The 20,241-nt window shown below is 37.4% G+C and overlaps 5 protein-coding genes and 1 long non-coding RNA gene across 7 annotated transcripts; 3 read left to right on the forward strand and 3 right to left on the reverse strand.

The window, feature by feature from the left end:
- The first annotated feature begins 2,039 nt into the window (after positions 1-2,039).
- On the forward strand, positions 2,040-3,461 carry LOC135082546 (3-oxoacyl-[acyl-carrier-protein] reductase FabG-like). The gene has a single exon (XM_063977345.1). The coding sequence runs from the start codon at positions 2,067-2,069 to the stop codon at positions 2,808-2,810; it is 744 nt and encodes a 247-aa protein (XP_063833415.1). The 5' UTR covers positions 2,040-2,066; the 3' UTR covers positions 2,811-3,461.
- LOC135082545 (meso-2,3-butanediol dehydrogenase-like) lies at positions 3,351-4,381 on the reverse strand. Its single transcript, XM_063977344.1, has one exon. The coding sequence runs from the start codon at positions 4,332-4,334 to the stop codon at positions 3,591-3,593; it is 744 nt and encodes a 247-aa protein (XP_063833414.1). The 5' UTR covers positions 4,335-4,381; the 3' UTR covers positions 3,351-3,590.
- A 3,526-nt stretch (positions 4,382-7,907) lies between these two features.
- LOC135082208 (uncharacterized) lies at positions 7,908-9,228 on the reverse strand. 2 transcript variants are annotated; one of them, XR_010259373.1, is made up of 4 exons: positions 9,113-9,228; positions 8,761-9,042; positions 8,219-8,606; positions 7,908-8,138 (listed from the first exon to the last, which is right to left on the reverse strand). It is a non-coding gene; the product is annotated as an uncharacterized LOC135082208 (long non-coding RNA). The 2 variants fall into 2 exon arrangements; XR_010259372.1 differs by having other exon boundaries at positions 8,761-9,228.
- A 4,690-nt stretch (positions 9,229-13,918) lies between these two features.
- Positions 13,919-15,650, reverse strand: LOC135082114 (putative nuclease HARBI1). The gene is made up of 5 exons (XM_063976864.1): positions 15,131-15,650; positions 14,779-15,060; positions 14,236-14,623; positions 14,022-14,155; positions 13,919-13,932 (listed from the first exon to the last, which is right to left on the reverse strand). The coding sequence occupies exons 1-4, from the start codon at positions 15,383-15,385 to the stop codon at positions 14,025-14,027; spliced, it is 1,056 nt and encodes a 351-aa protein (XP_063832934.1). The 5' UTR covers positions 15,386-15,650; the 3' UTR covers positions 13,919-13,932; positions 14,022-14,024.
- Positions 15,651-15,971: 321 nt separating this feature from the next.
- On the forward strand, positions 15,972-16,780 carry LOC135082559 (3-oxoacyl-[acyl-carrier-protein] reductase FabG-like). The gene has a single exon (XM_063977359.1). The coding sequence runs from the start codon at positions 16,018-16,020 to the stop codon at positions 16,753-16,755; it is 738 nt and encodes a 245-aa protein (XP_063833429.1). The 5' UTR covers positions 15,972-16,017; the 3' UTR covers positions 16,756-16,780.
- A 2,205-nt stretch (positions 16,781-18,985) lies between these two features.
- LOC135082115 (3-oxoacyl-[acyl-carrier-protein] reductase FabG-like) lies at positions 18,986-19,793 on the forward strand. Its single transcript, XM_063976865.1, has one exon. It carries the CDS (start codon positions 19,030-19,032, stop codon positions 19,774-19,776), a length of 747 nt encoding a protein of 248 aa, XP_063832935.1. The 5' UTR covers positions 18,986-19,029; the 3' UTR covers positions 19,777-19,793.
- The last annotated feature ends 448 nt before the right edge of the window (positions 19,794-20,241 follow it).

Consider the following 20,241-nt stretch of genomic DNA (forward strand, 5'->3'; position numbering starts at 1 on the left):
TATACAGTTTTTTTTACATTTAATATCACTTCTGTTATTTGCTTGTATATTAATACATATAATAATAATAATAATAAAATAAATAATTTACCCTATTTTTATAAAGTCCATTTTAGTCCATGATAAAGTTATGTTTTAACCGACTGACACGGTAAGAGGCTAGCGGTACCATATGCATGGTACCAGCATTTTTTTTCTAGATTACAGGTCGGATCATTTTTTCAATGCTTGTATAGCATTATGTAGACCATAATTATAAACATATTTCAAAAAAATAAAAATCTGACACTAAGAAAACTCAGTCTATAATGGGTTAATAATGTTATAAAGATATTTTGTTCCAATTTATTGATTGTATTATTTTTGTTGGAGACTGAATTTTTTGTTTAGAATGTGACCCAGAAGATGACACGTCATTATATTTCGTTATTATGATTGTTTATTATGTTATTTTAAACGTAATTTAACTAACTTGATTTAACATGTATCACGGTAATCCGATAAAGTAAAAAGTAATTACTTCTTGGTTTGATAGTTGGCCGTCAGTCAAAAGACATTAACTTCATATTTTTTTTTTTTTTTTTTTTTTAAATACTGTGTACGTTATTTTGAAATGCCAGTAACTAAAAATGATTACTATAATAAGACTTATTTCTATGTATCGGCATTTTCATTGCGGCGCTACCTATTATATATTTCTTAAAATGGCTTTTTGTCTCTCCAGACTTCATTAAGCTATTTCTCGAAATCATGTTTCTGCTAGTTAATTACATCTTGCAATCAACCGACGCCATATTCTTTAGTCAAATTTAAAATGACAGTTTTCAGACCTGCAGCACTGCAATCGGTTACTGCTATAAATCCTAAAAAGGACTCACAGATTTTTATTTCTTTAGGCACATTATCATCATTTTCTGTAACCGAGATATATCGAAAAACTACAGATAGTTGGTCAATTTTTGACAAGTCTTGTGTTGTATCCAGAATTATTGTCAGAAATGGAGCTTTTTTAATTTCTGAGATAATATTGTTCCTAACGGAAACTAATAATTTCGTTTTGAATCGTAGGGCATAAATAATTTATTTCACCTTTCGGTTTTAGAAGAAGTTCTTTTAAAGTTGCATCATAGTTAGATAGCAGACGTGAAATTGCCATAAAATTGCCAGAATCAGAATCATGCCCCCTCTAAGGTAGATTACAAGATACTAAAGTAATTATAACATTAATTATACGCTGCAGTAGGTACATCTCTCCAAAAAGTAATGAAATCTAGACAAAGTCGTGCCAAGTCTATGGTTCCTTACTGCAATTTCTTTAATAATAATAATAAATAATAATAAATCATTTATTTGCCAGAATACGGTTACAAATGGTTTTAAAAAGAGAAGTTTCCAACATATTCTATCGTACATACGATGTGCAAATATTACAAAAAATACGGTTATGTTTTTAATATTAAAAAGTAGTTATTTATTTTTATTATTATAGTTATTGTTTTGTGAGATAAACAAGCAGCAGTCCATCGAGACTTGGCTAGTTTTTTACATGTTTTTGGTGGGCTTCTCTTTAGTCGATCTGTTAATGTGTAAATTGGAAACTTCAGTTGGAAACAGAATCTATTGGTTGGTAGTTCATGCTTTATTTGGAACGTGTGTACTCGTAATACAAAGCCCATGTACTGAATAAATATTTTGATTACACTGCTTAGGATAACCTAAGCTACCTACTTAAAATTTTACATTTTTCAAATTTTTATAGATTATTTAAAATGATAATAAATACACGCTATGTTTAACTTACACTTAAGCTACATGTATTGAAATAAGGCTGTATGTTTCTTTTATAAAAAAAAATCAATAAAATAAACATAAATGTGATATTTTATTACTCGTATTTTATTTTGTCTGCGACGAAGTCACGGACAAGAGATAAATGTAACTTAAATGGACATGATAGTGAATAATAATGTGTAGGTAGTCTATAGCATACAGCGAACAGCTCATTAAATACATTATAAATAGATGTTTCTGCAACTGAGCTGCAGTATGCACGTGACAGGCGCACTATGAGCTTCAAGAGCAAGGTGGTGATAGTGACGGGGGCCAGCGCCGGCATCGGGGCAGCCACGGCGGTGCACTTCGCCAAGGAAGGAGCCAGCGTGGTTATAGTCGGAAGAAATGAAGCCAGGCTGAAGGACATAGCCGCCAAATGTGCCGCGGTTGGCAGCGCGCCGCTCGTGGTCCGAGCAGATGTCTCCAACGACGACGACGCCAGGAGAATCATCAGCGAAACCATAAAAAAGTTTGGCAAACTAGATGTGCTGATAAACAACGCTGGCGTCTTGGAATATGGAACAATTTTGAACGGGAAAATCTTGGAAAGTTACGATAAGAACATCTCGATCAATTTGCGGGCCGTGATCCACATGACTATGCTTGCTGCTCCGTATCTAGTTAAGACAAAGGGGAATATTGTGAATGTGTCAAGCGTGCTTGGGCAATTTCATATGATGCCCATGGTCAATGCGTACGCGACGTCCAAGGCTGGGTTGGATCATTTCACGAGAGGGAGTGCGAAGGAGTTGGCAGCGTCTGGAGTGAGGGTGAACGCTGTGAGCCCTGGGCCGGTGGAGACGAATATGCTGATGACCTTCGAGTCGAGCGAGGACACGCAGGAGGTGAATACCCCTCTGGGCCGCGTGTCGCAGCCGGCCGAGGTGGCCGACCTGATCCTGTTCATGGCCAGTGACAAGGCCAAGGCAATCACAGGTTCAGTGTTTCTGGCGGATAACGGTGTAATACTGGGATAGTTTCTTAAGCTAATTCTTCTCGGTAACTGCCGATTTTCTCAAAGTGGAAATAATGCAAGCTTCCTTTATTTAGATTTATGCCGTTACGAGTAGGTAAAGGGCACAATAGATACTGAAGATAATTTGAATGTAAGTAGGTAATAGGGTGAAAATCGTATAAATAGTTTATTGTTTATTTTTATTTTCCTACCTACTTGATAAACTTTTTATTTGATACTATAAAATAAAGTAATACACAAAACTTGACTACCAAGTATTTAAATGACGGATTACGTAATTTGTGTTTATAAATAGACTGACCTTTTACAACTGATAAAGGCATTTGTAGGATGCATTTGCATAGCGGTTTGCATCTCGACGAAGTTTTTGTTTGCATACTTTTGTATTTATTATTGTTTTTTTTTATGTTATTGACAGACAAAATGTTACGGCATGCCATCAACTAAACTCGTTATGGATCAACAAATATTTATTTGTTTACCTGATAATAATGTGGATCTGAATGTGATGTTAGATACTTAATTAAATTAAAATTAAATATTCTCTGAAAGCTTTTTATTTTCAAACGTTGACACATCAATGTATAAATAAATCATAAGATTAAACACACGACAAAAACATACTCGCACACAATAAATGCTAGATCAATAATTGACATCTTTTATTTATAACAAATCAAATAGGTATGCATAATAACAATCAACTGCATCGTACGTGCGTACCTATCAAGCTCAATTTACAACATGAGGTAAAACAAATAGAAACTCAACAAATGTTAGATCACATTTTGCTCAACATCATGCCGTTATCAGTGACGTAGTTGGCTCCCGTGATGCCCTTGGCCTTGTCGCTGGCCAAGTACAGCACCAGCTCGGCCACCTCCTCCGGCTCCGACACACGGCCCAGCGCCGTCTGTGCCGCGAAGTGGTCCCAGGAGATCGGGAAGCCTGCGTTCGCGATGATGTCAGTCCTCACCGGCCCAGGACTGATAGCGTTCACCCGAACACCTGACGCGGCCAGCTCCAACGCAGCGCCTTTCGTAAAATGATTCAAACCCGCCTTAGACATACAATAAGCTAAGAACGGCGGAGTAGGCGCGTACGTACCGCCAATGGCCGATATATTTACAACGTTCCCTTTCGTCTCGACTAAATGCGGCGCCGCCAGTGTCGTCAACAGAACAGCTGCGCGCAAATTAGTGTTCATCACCTCATCGTACGTGTCCATCACTTTGCCGCCCAAGATGGCGCCGAATTTGGCGATCCCGGCGTTGTTGATTAGGATGTCTATTTTGCCGAACTTTTCTAGTGTGTTCTCGATGATGCGCTTGGCGTCGTCCTCGTTTGACACGTCGGCTTTGATAACGAGCGAGCCGGGGCATTGGTCGGCGACGGCCGTGAGCTTGGCCTCGTTCCTGCCAACGATGACGACGCTGGCTTGCTCCTTGCTGAAGCTGACGGCGGTGGCGGCTCCGATGCCGGAGCTGCCGCCCGTCACAATAACAACTTTGTTTGCGAAACTCATTGTGATTCGTGACGCGAACGCGACCGTTCCTGCGCGCAGTTCGACTACACACTGATTAAAATTTGTTAAAAATGAATTTAGAAGGCGTGACTATAAGGGTTACTGTTTGTAAGGTTATTATATTTCATAGAGATAGATAAAGATATTTATTTTATTTATTGACTCTTTTTATTACTATCATGAAGGTCGGTAATGTACAATGTTATGTTGTTGTTAGGGGAATGTTGCGTAGGATTGTGCATTTTGTTATCTAATGTCATCAATAGTTTCGATATCAGATTAGTTGATGATAATAAGCGACCAATTTCAGTGTTGTTTGCTCGTACATTTAAAAAAATCCGCTGCTTTATTTCTTTTAACTTTTTTCTTTATTTTCTTTTCAATATTACCTATCGTTTCGTGCGGTTTTGCACATATTAAATATGGTAGGCATATTAGGTATAGCCAGTGTCAAGTAAGTAAAATAAGCTTCAATTGATGAAAAAAATATATTAAAATGATAAATGATGATTTCAGTTTATCAGTAAAGGTGGCACTTTAATGAAACCTGACGCGAACTTCTTGAGATACCTAACTTGAAAAGTGATGTTGCACTGTTTGGTTTTATTTGCCTACTCATGCACGTTCGTCGTTCATGGACATTGGACACTTAATGGTTAATAATTAATTTTATTGTTGCATGCTGAAAAGGGGCGCCTTTTCAAAAATCGTGACATGACACAAGTAGTCAAGTCACGAAGCTGGTTTTCAGCGGGTTATCGAAATTGTATCATGATAAAAAAGTGACCGCGGTGATGAGTAAGTAAATATTTGTCATATTAATAATTTGCAAATCATCCTTATAATTTATTTACGTGTGTGATGACCATTCACTATTTATTTCATACAGTCCAAAGATTCCCAAACGTTAATTTGTCTCGTAGGGAGTTCGCTAGTCAGCTTCAAATAAGGGAGACTGGGTACGGTTGAAACAATTTTGCTTTTATTGTCTATAATTTTGTTGTTTAATAACCAAGTGACGATTACGATATGTGAAATTGAAATTTGAAGTTTTAGCTACGATATGGCTGTATCATTATAGTTCCCGGGTTACTACTTTTAGAAATATACGAAATTTAAAAAAAAAGAAATTTTGTTTCAACCGTCCCCATGCCAGGGGCGCTTGAAACAGCGATTGGAGTCTGTGAAATACATACAAATAATACAATAATTACTAATAAAACTGTTTTTATTTATCATTAATACTACGAATATTAAAATTATGGTACCACATGACGACATTAATCAGTCTTAAGTATTTAATATTTCTAAAACATTAATTAGCCTTTGATAAGTAGTAAACATTTACGGTCTTATTCATAATAAAATGCTAATATAGGTTTAAAACCTACATTAGCTAAAACGTTTGATAGGCTTAAAACACTCTTATAAACCTCTGATAAAAAACGTTATTCATAATCGTTTATAAACCTTTGATAGCTAAAACAGAGTTTAATATTTTCTTTCCACAGACTATACAAAAAGAATGAACGAAAACAGCTTTTTTGGTGATTTAACTTGATGGACCATGTAAAATCATAGACAAATCGCAGAAAAAAAAACAAAAAATTGGCAGCTGTGACGTTTTACTTACTGACATTGACATTTGGCACGAAAATTTAATAAAGTTTTCGGTTTTTTCGATCAACTCCCAAGTTTTATCAAACTTTTATAAAACTTGGGATTGTATGTTCTGGATTCTGTACCTCTTACCCTGTACTCTGCAATAAGCTCTTACGACGACCCGGCTAGTTACATCGGATACTAATTATGTCCATGACGAAGGAGAACAGACCGCCTAAAAGGCAACGATCAGAAAACTGGTTGGAGGAAGATAAGGTAGTACTTATTTTTAGCCTGATAAAGTGCCTACTAATTTTTGTAGCATGGTTTTATTTATGTTTGACGCCTAGTGTTTGCTTTTCAGTATTTGCTGAAAGAGTTGGTGAAAGAAAGAGTAAATGCAATCGAAAATAAAAATACAGACACTAACACGAATAAACGGAAGGTTGCGGCTTGGGCTGATTTACAAACAACGTTGGTACATCTTTTGATTTCTGCCTTCAATATAAAATTTTGCCTTTACCTGTAATTCAAAATCCTGTCATTTCTTTTTCAGGTTTAATTCAATGTGCGCTGGTATGAACCGCTCCATTACCCAGTTAAAATCGCAATGGAGCCTCATAAAAATCAGTGCGAAGAAAGACAAGACCATTGCTAGGCAGGCTCAAATTAAAACTGGCGGTGGTCCACCATTATCAGTGCCTGACGATAGGGCTGATGATATAGCATCTTGGTTGCCCAATGAATTTGTAGTCGATGTTAACAGATTTGACTCGGACTCAAATAAAAGTGAATTAATTAACATTCAAGAGGAGGAATCAACTCAAAATACGCAAGATCAGGAATTGATAAATAATGAAGAAATCCAATATGAATTGGTGGTACTTGATGAAGAAATAGAAGATACACATGCTTGTACTACTAGAGGCATATTGGAAGATAAAGAAAATAAAAAAGTAGAGGCAAAAGAAAATAAAGCAAAACCTAATTTTAAAGCACCAGCAATCAAAAAAAAAAGGAAACTGTTAAACAAAGAAGGCTTAATTGATTTAAGCAAAGTTAGGATTTCCGAAATTGCAGAAACAGAATCAAAATGCCGGATTGAACTGCATGAAGTTCAAATGGAAAACGAACGGAAGAAAGGGAGAAACTTGGATCTTGAGCATCAATTATTACAGGAAAAACTTAAATATTACACTCACATTAATAAAGAATAATAAGTCTTTTGATGTTAAAGTTTTTCAAGTACTAACAGATTCTAAATAATAAGTTAGTTCCTCCCTTACTTCTGTTTGTTTTTAATTTGTATTTTATGCAGTTCCAATCCGCATTTTGATTGTGTTTCTGCAATATATTTAGACGGCTATGAATATGTTTACTAGTCATAACTTAATAAGAGTTTGAGATTACTATTAACTAGCTGTTGCCCACGACTCCGCCTGCGTAGACTACTATTTCTGTAACCTACAGGATCTGTGCATTTTTCCAGGATAAAAAGAAGCCTATATGTTATTCGAGACTATATAATCTATCTGTTTTAGCAATTTATTTGTTTATAAGAATTGAACTGTGATTTTTAGTAAGTAAGTTTAATAATTGTACTTAAATTAGTGATATAAAGTAAATACACATATGCCTAGTCACAAACATTCGCCTTTATAATAATAGTGTAAATTATGGTTATTTTGTTTTAAATGTAGAAGGTTGATAACCTCCGAATAGAAACGTTTATACTTAAGCAATTTCTTTGTTTTAAAGAATTGAACTGTGATTTTTAATAAGTAAGTTTGTTGAAACTAATTGTACTTAAATTAGTGATATAAAGTAATTTGTTTTGAATTTTTGCAGAATAATTGCTTTTTTAAAGAGAACTACAGGTTTTGTTTTTGTGATAGTAACAAATTGGACTGAAAATTGAAATACAGGTATTTTTCAATCAAATATTCTTTTTATTTTCATTAAGATGCCAGGAACAGTATCTGAAAAATTAAAATACAACATTTTCATGAACTCAAATGACATTACATAAAAGTAAATCGTTGGAATTTATCAAAATGTATTTTAGTACCATTCAAAAATGTTGATTTATAAAATTTTGTAGTATCAACTGCGACCTACGCCTCAACAATGAAGGTCGGTTGTCGTGAACACTGTTCTCCGTCGAAAGTTGCGGAGTTACAGGGACCTGCTCCATATGTTGTTCTGAAAAATATTATGAATTTGTCAACATTTTGTCATAAAGATTTGTATTCCTTATGTACAGTCAAATTGATAACATTTACCTAACAATGTGTCATTCATATCAATGGCTATATTATGTAATACAGCCAATGCTATGATCACAGCTTTTCCATTTTGGAGGCTTACTGGTAAGCCATGGAGTAGGCATTGGAACCGCTGCTTCCACACCCCAAAACACCTTTCAACAGTGTTCCTAGTTGAGATGTGAGCATTATTGTATGCTTCTTCTTCTGGACGACTAGGCCTTAAAATAGGTGTAAATAGATATGGCAGAAGAGGGTAGCCCGAATCGCCAATAAGGCGTCCTCTAAACTGCCTATCCTCAAATCGTTGTTTTATATTGCTCTCCATAAAAATTCGACTGTCATGTGTACTGCCTCGCCATCTAGCCACTATATCCATTATTTTGAGGTCAGCATCACAGACAACCTAAAATAAAAAAAACAGTATCCTGTAGGTAATCCATCCAATAATATAGTGTTGAATGTTGCTAAAATTTAGATCATACAAAGTAAAAATTATAGACATTATTAAAACAAATCTTTCTCTGTTGTAAACTGTATAAAATCAAAATATATTTTACCTGAACATTCAGGGAATAATAGCCTTTTCTATTAATATAGTACTGGGCCATGTCACCTCCGGTTTTTTTAATTTTAATGTGGGTGCAATCTATGGCTCCTATCACCCCAGGAAAATTTTTAATTGCTCTAAATTTGGCACTAATTCTTTCCTGCTCTCCTATAGTGATAGGCATTTTGATGAAGGAATTTGCCTTATTCGCGATTGCATGCGCGACTCTGGCGCATATCCGGCTCACTGTCGGCTGACTTAGGCCATGGAGGTCACCAGCATCATCTTGTACCTGAAAATGTATGAAAATAATTATAGCAGCCACGACAAAGGGATAAAATAAAACACTTTTTTGTGCTTACCTCACGACGTCCCCAACATCTTATGGCCACTAAAACTTGCAGTTCAGGACACGTGCCACCACCTCTAGCGCTCTGAACCAGATCATCTTCCACCAAATCTATGATGGTGCGCACTGTGTCCATTGAACCTATATTTTATTTTAAAATTTAGGTCCCGCAAATCGAATGGGTTGCTTCGTTGGCGGTAGAGCTTTCTACGTCGCGCTGGGTCGGCATTATTGGCTAAATGCACAATTGCATTTATAGCATTCATTTTCACAAGCAAGGATCACAGCAAGGATATTTTGAATAAATAAACCAACGAAGTGACATTCATATGAAATGACATTTATAAAAGTTAGGTTAAAATAGGTTTATTAGAGCTTTAAACAAGGCCCGAGCTCTCGATAACTTATCACACAGTTATAAGAGGATTTTAGCGCTAAATGACGATTATGAATAACAATTTTTATCAAACGTTTTATAAACCTCTAATAAGCATTTGATAAAATGTGAAAAATGATTATGAATAAGACCGTTAATAAATAACAGAAATATGATAAAATAAATGATATTTCCAAATTTAATAAACATTAATAATAAAATAATATTAACATTCTGAATAAAGTTAACGAAAATCTTTATTTTTTTTTTTCAAACCATACTTTTCCGCCGCTTTCCGCAGTGAATCTTTAGCTTTTACCTCCTCTTATGCTTTACCAAGTCAATTTCCTCCCTGGAAATCTTCCTTACCCAAACTCTCGGCATCTACAAAAAATAAACATTAATACATTTTCTGTTTCAACCGTACCCAAAAAAAATGTTTCAACCGTCCCCAACCCCACTTTTGGTAAAATATACTTTATATTTTCGACACTAATAATCACACATTAAAAATAGTTACTGTCCCTTATTCTACAAGCTTCATTATAATCGCAAACGCACACTCGATACATTCACATAAAAAGAACAGGTAGTATAAGCGTTAATGTCTGAAGAAAAATACTTACTTTGGGTAGTAAAAAACAAAATGGTGTTTTATACACAACGTCAACGCGTTAGGAAGTTATTAGGCACTAAATTCGTGTTCGGACCTGTCTTTCGCTTCTTTTTCCCCTAGGACCCCTCACTCCCCGCGGACCCGTTTACGAGATATTTGCTCTGTTTCAACCGTCCTTTGTTTCAACCGTACCTAGTCTCCCCTACTGGATTCAGTAGAATCCTATTACTGCATCTTCATTTCTACCATATAAAATCAATATTTTATTCAGTACCTAGTAGGTAGGCCCTTTCCAGGGCGCTTATCTGGGGGCACGGCAGTGCCCCCACCAAGTCGAGCAAAAAAGCGGCACGGCCGTACCATCCTTTTCTCGAAGCAATTCAGGCCATTTTCGACCGCCTGTAACTTCGTTGTGGATAAAACTAGAAGGCTGAATTTTCATTAGCTATGCAGGCATTGTAAAGACACGGTATATTTAAAATTTCATTCAATTTGAACCAGTAGTTTAAGAATTATAACGGGTCAAAGTTACTTAATTTTGTCACTCACTGACTCACCGATCATCAATATTCTAAGGCACTTCTAGCAGACCTAGAAGCTTCAAATTTGGAATATAAGTAGTGTTTGGTGTATGAATCAAGGAAAAACTAAAATATTTGGGGGCACGGTAGTGCAACCGCCAAGTCGAGTAAAATTTTTCAATTTCGGTTCAGTTTTCTAGATACATAACTGCTGTCTACAAAATACAAAAAGAAATGAGATCCCATCAAAAACAATACTTGTCAAAAAAACCAAGTCTCGCAACTCAGTTGTTCTACGGTAAAAAGTTGTGAGATCCATGTAATACCAAGTCCAGGCCAGGAAATCTTTAACGTTTTACATAAATATATTGACTTGGCCATCGCATGAAAATACGTGTAAATTAAATTATTTAGTGCGATGGCCAAGTCAATAATTTATGTAAAACGTTAAAGATTTCCTGGCCTGGACTTGGTATTACATGGATCTCACAACTTTTTACCGTAGAACAACTGAGTTGCGAGACTTGGTTTTTTTGACAAGTATACACTTTGTCCCAAATAGGTATAGCATGCCCTACTACCACCACTACACTTCAGGACTACTAGTACATTACACACATACATTTGCTCATACATTTTCAAGGTCCACTACTATGTCGATCTTGAATAAACAAGTGTTCGCGACGAAAAGTAGGTACCTAACTAAGTATTTGACTTGTTAATTTTACGCAAATAAAATTCTGATTCTGATAATACATATTTGCAAATCATCCTACTAAATATTAATAAGTACCTACTAAGGATCATCATATTTATTAATTAGAATAAGACCTAACACGAGAATTAAATGGAACAATAAACGTTTTATTTATATATTTATTTATTAGTACGAGTATATTATCACCATAACCAGACACCTATTAGACAGCTCTATCATTACTTAGTTTTATCATTCATTTACCAGCGTTTCCCAAACATAAGATTAAACTCAAACCCAGCTCGGGTTTGAGTGACTCAGCAAAGAGTAAGTAGGTAGGTACCTACTCAAAGTCAAAATCAAAAGTTTCTTTATTTTTTATAGACTAACGGTCTTATTCATAATAAAATGCTAATATAGGTTTAAAACCTACATTAGCTAAAACGTTTGATAGGCTTAAAACACTCTTATAAACCTCTGATAAAAAACGTTATTCATAATCGTTTATAAACCTTTGATAGCTAAAACAGAGTTTAATATTTTCTTTCCACAGACTATACAAAAAGAATGAACGAAAACAGCTTTTTTGGTGATTTAACTTGATGGACCATGTAAAATCATAGACAAATCGCAGAAAAAAAAACAAAAAATTGGCAGCTGTGACGTTTTACTTACTGACATTGACATTTGGCACGAAAATTTAATAAAGTTTTCGGTTTTTTCGATCAACTCCCAAGTTTTATCAAACTTTTATAAAACTTGGGATTGTATGTTCTGGATTCTGTACCTCTTACCCTGTACTCTGCAATAAGCTCTTACGACGACCCGGCTAGTTACATCGGATACTAATTATGTCCATGACGAAGGAGAACAGACCGCCTAAAAGGCAACGATCAGAAAACTGGTTGGAGGAAGATAAGGTAGTACTTATTTTTAGCCTGATAAAGTGCCTACTAATTTTTGTAGCATGGTTTTATTTATGTTTGACGCCTAGTGTTTGCTTTTCAGTATTTGCTGAAAGAGTTGGTGAAAGAAAGAGTAAATGCAATCGAAAATAAAAATACAGACACTAACACGAATAAACGGAAGGTTGCGGCTTGGGCTGATTTACAAACAACGTTGGTACATCTTTTGATTTCTGCCTTCAATATAAAATTTTGCCTTTACCTGTAATTCAAAATCCTGTCATTTCTTTTTCAGGTTTAATTCAATGTGCGCTGGTATGAACCGCTCCATTACCCAGTTAAAATCGCAATGGAGCCTCATAAAAATCAGTGCGAAGAAAGACAAGACCATTGCTAGGCAGGCTCAAATTAAAACTGGCGGTGGTCCACCATTATCAGTGCCTGACGATAGGGCTGATGATATAGCATCTTGGTTGCCCAATGAATTTGTAGTCGATGTTAACAGATTTGACTCGGACTCAAATAAAAGTGAATTAATTAACATTCAAGAGGAGGAATCAACTCAAAATACGCAAGATCAGGAATTGATAAATAATGAAGAAATCCAATATGAATTGGTGGTACTTGATGAAGAAATAGAAGATACACATGCTTGTACTACTAGAGGCATATTGGAAGATAAAGAAAATAAAAAAGTAGAGGCAAAAGAAAATAAAGCAAAACCTAATTTTAAAGCACCAGCAATCAAAAAAAAAAGGAAACTGTTAAACAAAGAAGGCTTAATTGATTTAAGCAAAGTTAGGATTTCCGAAATTGCAGAAACAGAATCAAAATGCCGGATTGAACTGCATGAAGTTCAAATGGAAAACGAACGGAAGAAAGGGAGAAACTTGGATCTTGAGCATCAATTATTACAGGAAAAACTTAAATATTACACTCACATTAATAAAGAATAATAAGTCTTTTGATGTTAAAGTTTTTCAAGTACTAACAGATTCTAAATAATAAGTTAGTTCCTCCCTTACTTCTGTTTGTTTTTAATTTGTATTTTATGCAGTTCCAATCCGCATTTTGATTGTGTTTCTGCAATATATTTAGACGGCTATGAATATGTTTACTAGTCATAACTTAATAAGAGTTTGAGATTACTATTAACTAGCTGTTGCCCACGACTCCGCCTGCGTAGACTACTATTTCTGTAACCTACAGGATCTGTGCATTTTTCCAGGATAAAAAGAAGCCTATATGTTATTCGAGACTATATAATCTATCTGTTTTAGCAATTTATTTGTTTATAAGAATTGAACTGTGATTTTTAGTAAGTAAGTTTAATAATTGTACTTAAATTAGTGATATAAAGTAAATACACATATGCCTAGTCACAAACATTCGCCTTTATAATAATAGTGTAAATTATGGTTATTTTGTTTTAAATGTAGAAGGTTGATAACCTCCGAATAGAAACGTTTATACTTAAGCAATTTCTTTGTTTTAAAGAATTGAACTGTGATTTTTAATAAGTAAGTTTGTTGAAACTAATTGTACTTAAATTAGTGATATAAAGTAATTTGTTTTGAATTTTTGCAGAATAATTGCTTTTTTAAAGAGAACTACAGGTTTTGTTTTTGTGATAGTAACAAATTGGACTGAAAATTGAAATACAGGTATTTTTCAATCAAATATTCTTTTTATTTTCATTAAGATGCCAGGAACAGTATCTGAAAAATTAAAATACAACATTTTCATGAACTCAAATGACATTACATAAAAGTAAATCGTTGGAATTTATCAAAATGTATTTTAGTACCATTCAAAAATGTTGATTTATAAAATTTTGTAGTATCAACTGCGACCTACGCCTCAACAATGAAGGTCGGTTGTCGTGAACACTGTTCTCCGTCGAAAGTTGCGGAGTTACAGGGACCTGCTCCATATGTTGTTCTGAAAAATATTATGAATTTGTCAACATTTTGTCATAAAGATTTGTATTCCTTATGTACAGTCAAATTGATAACATTTACCTAACAATGTGTCATTCATATCAATGGCTATATTATGTAATACAGCCAATGCTATGATCACAGCTTTTCCATTTTGGAGGCTTACTGGTAAGCCATGGAGTAGGCATTGGAACCGCTGCTTCCACACCCCAAAACACCTTTCAACAGTGTTCCTAGTTGAGATGTGAGCATTATTGTATGCTTCTTCTTCTGGACGACTAGGCCTTAAAATAGGTGTAAATAGATATGGCAGAAGAGGGTAGCCCGAATCGCCAATAAGGCGTCCTCTAAACTGCCTATCCTCAAATCGTTGTTTTATATTGCTCTCCATAAAAATTCGACTGTCATGTGTACTGCCTCGCCATCTAGCCACTATATCCATTATTTTGAGGTCAGCATCACAGACAACCTAAAATAAAAAAAAACAGTATCCTGTAGGTAATCCATCCAATAATATAGTGTTGAATGTTGCTAAAATTTAGATCATACAAAGTAAAAATTATAGACATTATTAAAACAAATCTTTCTCTGTTGTAAACTGTATAAAATCAAAATATATTTTACCTGAACATTCAGGGAATAATAGCCTTTTCTATTAATATAGTACTGGGCCATGTCACCTCCGGTTTTTTTAATTTTAATGTGGGTGCAATCTATGGCTCCTATCACCCCAGGAAAATTTTTAATTGCTCTAAATTTGGCACTAATTCTTTCCTGCTCTCCTATAGTGATAGGCATTTTGATGAAGGAATTTGCCTTATTCGCGATTGCATGCGCGACTCTGGCGCATATCCGGCTCACTGTCGGCTGACTTAGGCCATGGAGGTCACCAGCATCATCTTGTACCTGAAAATGTATGAAAATAATTATAGCAGCCACGACAAAGGGATAAAATAAAACACTTTTTTGTGCTTACCTCACGACGTCCCCAACATCTTATGGCCACTAAAACTTGCAGTTCAGGACACGTGCCACCACCTCTAGCGCTCTGAACCAGATCATCTTCCACCAAATCTATGATGGTGCGCACTGTGTCCTTATTGAACCTATATTTTATTTTAAAATTTAGGTCCCGCAAATCGAATGGGTTGCTTCGTTGGCGGTAGAGCTTTCTACGTCGCGCTGGGTCGGCATTATTGGCTAAATGCACAATTGCATTTATAGCATTCATTTTCACAAGCAAGGATCACAGCAAGGATATTTTGAATAAATAAACCAACGAAGTGACATTCATATGAAATGACATTTATAAAAGTTAGGTTAAAATAGGTTTATTAGAGCTTTAAACAAGGCCCGAGCTCTCGATAACTTATCACACAGTTATAAGAGGATTTTAGCGCTAAATGACGATTATGAATAACAATTTTTATCAAACGTTTTATAAACCTCTAATAAGCATTTGATAAAATGTGAAAAATGATTATGAATAAGACCGTAAGTATAGAATATTTTTAAACAATGGTTACAAATCGTCAAAAATTTAAAGAAAACAAAAGACTAATTAAAAATATGCTCTTAGACAGCGACGACCTTGTGGTGCCTGGATGCGGGCGGCGCAGGACCGATCGTCGTGGAAATCCCTGGGGGAGGCCTTTGTACAGCAGTGGACGTCAATTGGCTGAAACGAACGAATATTTAAAACTTACGCTGCTGTACCTATGCTGCTAAAGAAAGGCAAATAATATAACAGCAGTTTGAGAACTCGTGCCTTGCTCAATCAAAACAGGTCTCTTGCATGACATATATATTTTATCGTCTCGAGCATAATCGCAGTATTCGTTGACTCGTGGGCGGAAACACACAATGAGTTTCTCCGGCAAAGTGGTGATAGTGACTGGCTCGAGCTCCGGTATCGGCGCCGCTACGGCCGTCGCCTTCGGCAGGGAGGGCGCCTCCGTGGTCCTGGTCGGCAGAAACGATACCAAGCTGAAGAAAGTCGCCGAATCAGTAAAGAAACATTTAATCGTCAAAGCGGACGTATCCAAAGGAGACGATGCCAAACTGATCATCTCTAAGACCCTGGAGACATTCGGCAAAATTGACGTCCTAGTCAACAACGCCGGGATTGCCAGATTAGGCGGTCTGTTAGCAGGCGACCTGATGGACTCGTACGACGAGGTGATGAATACGAATCTGCGAGCGGTGTTCCACCTGACGTGCTTAGCGACCCCTCATTTGGTCAAGACGAAGGGGAACGTTGTGAACATATCTTCAGTGGCGGGGTGCTCGACACCTCCGCCTACGTTTGTGACGTACGCCGCGTCGAAGGCAGCTTTGGACCAGTTCACCAGGGGAGCAGCGTCGGAGCTGGCACCGTCTGGCGTCCGGGTCAACGGCGTCAGCCCGGGCCCGGTGGTGACGGACATCATCGAGAACAGCGGCATGCCCACCTCCTACGACGAGTGGGCCACCAAGACCGCGCTGGGCCGCTCGTCCGATTCGGTTGAAATTGCGGACCTCGTGCTGTATTTAGCCAGCGATAAAGCTAAGTGCATCACTGGTTCTAGTGTTGTAGCAGATAACGGCTATTTGTTGAAATAGGTAAAAATAGACTTGTATAATTAAAGATGTGAAGTGTTATTATGGATATTTTTTGCACCTTGGTTAAACAATTACGCAACCTTAAGGCTGAGTTGCACCATCTAACTTTAACTTTGACAAACGTCAAAAATCTGTCAAATTCCATACAAAAAGCACCGGTTACCTACTGTTATTATTACGGTTAAAATAATGTGGTGCAACTCAGTCTAAGATTTTTTATTTCAGTGCGAATGCATCTAACTGCCTGCTCGTTCGTTTTTGTTCGCTTCAGCCAAATGACGTCCACTTCTGGACAAAGGCCTCCCCCAAGGATTCCCAATACGACTCTGTCCTGCGCCGCCCGCATCCAGGCACCTCCTCCTCCAGCAACCTTCACCAGAACGTCGGTCCACCTAGTGGGGGGCCTGCTGCCCGCTCGGCTCGTAGGTACTTACTTGTATTTAGAAGTCACAGTTCTTATAAACACCAAAATTATTACCTAAGAGATTTTAAAGTTCGCGTAGGTAAAATTAACGGGCGCAATTAGAAATAATCCGTTATAATAATCGTCGATAGTATCGATAGTTCAAATCAAGACAATATTATCGAAGGATTGTAACACTATAGAGTAAGTATCAATACCTAGGTAAGTATACTATCAAATTCAATAGCATCCGATACATTGATTTTTTATTTTTCTAACTATGAAAAGATTTGTTTTAAATAGGGAACAAGGCGCTACTCTTATTTTGTGGTGCTACAAACTGGCTTAACTATTGATTGTTTGTGTTAAGAATCGAATTATTTATTTATTGACTCAAGGAAAATCTACAGCATATTGCAAGTAGGTACCATGCTTAAATGATAATATAGCAAGCAAGTAATGCCAATTACAGGTTTTCCTTAGTTACATAGTAAACTAAATTAATGCGAGTCTGATACAATGATCACACAATCACAATCGGATACAATGTAGGTATACCCAACAGTAGATAGATGTTGTACCTACTACTATACATTTATTATACTATTCTATGCAAATAAATGTTTGAATTTGATGTATTTACATTTACTTAAACTTAAATTTTAAATTGTAAACAATATTATCACACTACATAACGCAACAGCGCCACAATTCAGCAAACATTCCAACATTACAAACCTCGCGATTGGAGGTGTATGTGTATGTGCGATACTATCAGCACAGATAATAATAATACTAGCTATCAGTTTTCATCAACTATCATAGTCCGATTCGTCCGAGTCCGTCTCGATTGAGAAACCTAACAAGTAAGAGTAAGTAGCTAGCAAAGAAACGCTTGGTGCATCCATTAATTGTTTTTAAGTGTGCATGCGATATGCTTGACTGACAAATTGTGTTGCAATTAGAATAAACAATGTTTCCAAAAGTTTAGTAGGTGCCAGTTTTCAATATTGTTGTCGTAATGAATCATTAGATTTACTAAGTAGGTAGGTACATACTGAAAACAGTGATCATTCAGTTCAAACAACTTTGCATAAACCATATAAGTGATAAAGCCTGGTCCGTGAGCACGTAGAATCCCGTCCAATGACCCCAAGCTGCCCATCCTTGTCGCTCGCACGTAATTATGTCGCTGTCGCGCTCGCACACTTACTGCGGGCGCGCGTCGCACAGTCGCGACAGCAATATAATTACGCGCGAGCGATAAGGATGGGTAGCTTGGGGTCATTGGACGGGATTCTACGTGCTCACGGACCAGGCTTTAGATATTTATACTCAGTTTGCGTATACAATTGCAATTTAATATTTTTGGTTCTAGTTTTAACTTTATTATTTTTCTCGAATTCGATCGAAGAGGAATTCAATAGTTAGGGCATTAAATACGAGCACATGCCGTTTTATTGCAGGTTTGATTGTTCGTTTCAACCTAATGTCGCCTGCTGTTGGACAAAGACCTCACGGATTTCCAATTTTCCATAACGTCGGTCCTGCGCTGCCTGTATCCAGGTACCGACTTCCCGCGACCTTCACCAGATCGTCGGTCCGCTTAGTGTTAGGCCTACCCACACTGCCACAGAAAGTCACAGATTACCTATATTACGTCTTCCGGCCCGTGATCGCCAAACACATTTGAACCTACATTTGAAAAATAAACTACTCGTACGCAATGAGAGGTGTACATAGATAACATCACAACAGTTTGAGAACTAATGCCTTGTCCAATCAAGTGGTCTCTCGACGATACACATAATTTGTTTGTCGCCTCGAGCACAATCGCAGTATTCGTTGACTCGTGGGCGGAAACACACACAATGAGTTTCTCCGGCAAAGTGGTGATAGTGACTGGCTCGAGCTCCGGTATCGGCGCCGCTACGGCCGTCGCCTTCGGCAGGGAGGGCGCCTCCGTGGTCCTCGTCGGCAGAAACGATACCAAACTGAAGAAAGTCGCCGAAACAGTGAAGACACATTTGATCGTCAAAGCGGACGTATCCAAAGGAGACGATGCCAAACTGATCATCTCTAAGACCCTGGAGACATTCGGCAAAATCGACGTCCTAGTCAACAACGCCGGGATTGCCAGATTAGGCGGTCTGTTAGCAGGCGACCTGATGGACTCGTACGACGAGGTGATGAATACGAATCTGCGAGCGGTGTTCCACCTGACGTGCTTAGCGACCCCTCATTTGGTCAAGACGAAGGGGAACGTTGTGAACATATCTTCAGTGGCGGGGTCCTCAACGCCTCCGCCTTCGTTGGTGACGTACGCCGTGTCGAAGGCAGCTTTGGACCAGTTCACCAGGGGAGCGGCGTCGGAGCTGGCGCCGGCTGGCGTCCGGGTCAACGTCGTCAGCCCGGGCCCGGTGGTGACGGACATCATCGAGAATAGCGGCATGACGACGAGCTCGTATGACGAATGGGGCACCAGGACCGCGCTGGGCCGCTCGTCCGATCCGGCTGAAATGGCGGACCTCGTGCTGTACTTAGCCAGTGATAAAGCTAAATGCATCACCGGTGCTAATGTTGTAGCAGATAACGGCTATTTGGTGAAGTCACAATAGAGTTGTGAAATTAAGAACGTGTAGTTTTATTATAGGTTCGTTCCTTCGTTCGTTTATGCGAAATATCATCCGCTAACCTATTATTTGCTATGATATTTTTTTTGCCTTCCTTCTTTAAATTATGAGGAAATTGACAATCAGCGCTCAATTTAATAAACTACAACTCCACGACCACCTACGACCAAGGATGTAAGTACTTATAGCTAAACATCGTATTTGACCTGATTTGACAGAGGGGACCTCCTTCCTTCATAAAGTCAGACGTATGGTAAAGAGGTGCTAATTTAAGATATAAAACAACCTGCGAGAGCTACCTAAGTAGGTAAGTACACCACTTTATCACGAAGAAATACCCGGAAGGAGATGTACTCGTACCGACCTACTATTGCAGTCTTTGACAGCTATTCCTCATTAACCACAAGCATGAAAGTAGCAGAGCATCAAAGGTGCTACCGACTCCGCAGA

The sequence above is a fragment of the Ostrinia nubilalis genome, chromosome 21 (genome assembly GCF_963855985.1).
Source record: "Ostrinia nubilalis chromosome 21, ilOstNubi1.1, whole genome shotgun sequence".
NCBI classification, from domain to species: Eukaryota; Metazoa; Arthropoda; class Insecta; order Lepidoptera; family Crambidae; genus Ostrinia; species Ostrinia nubilalis.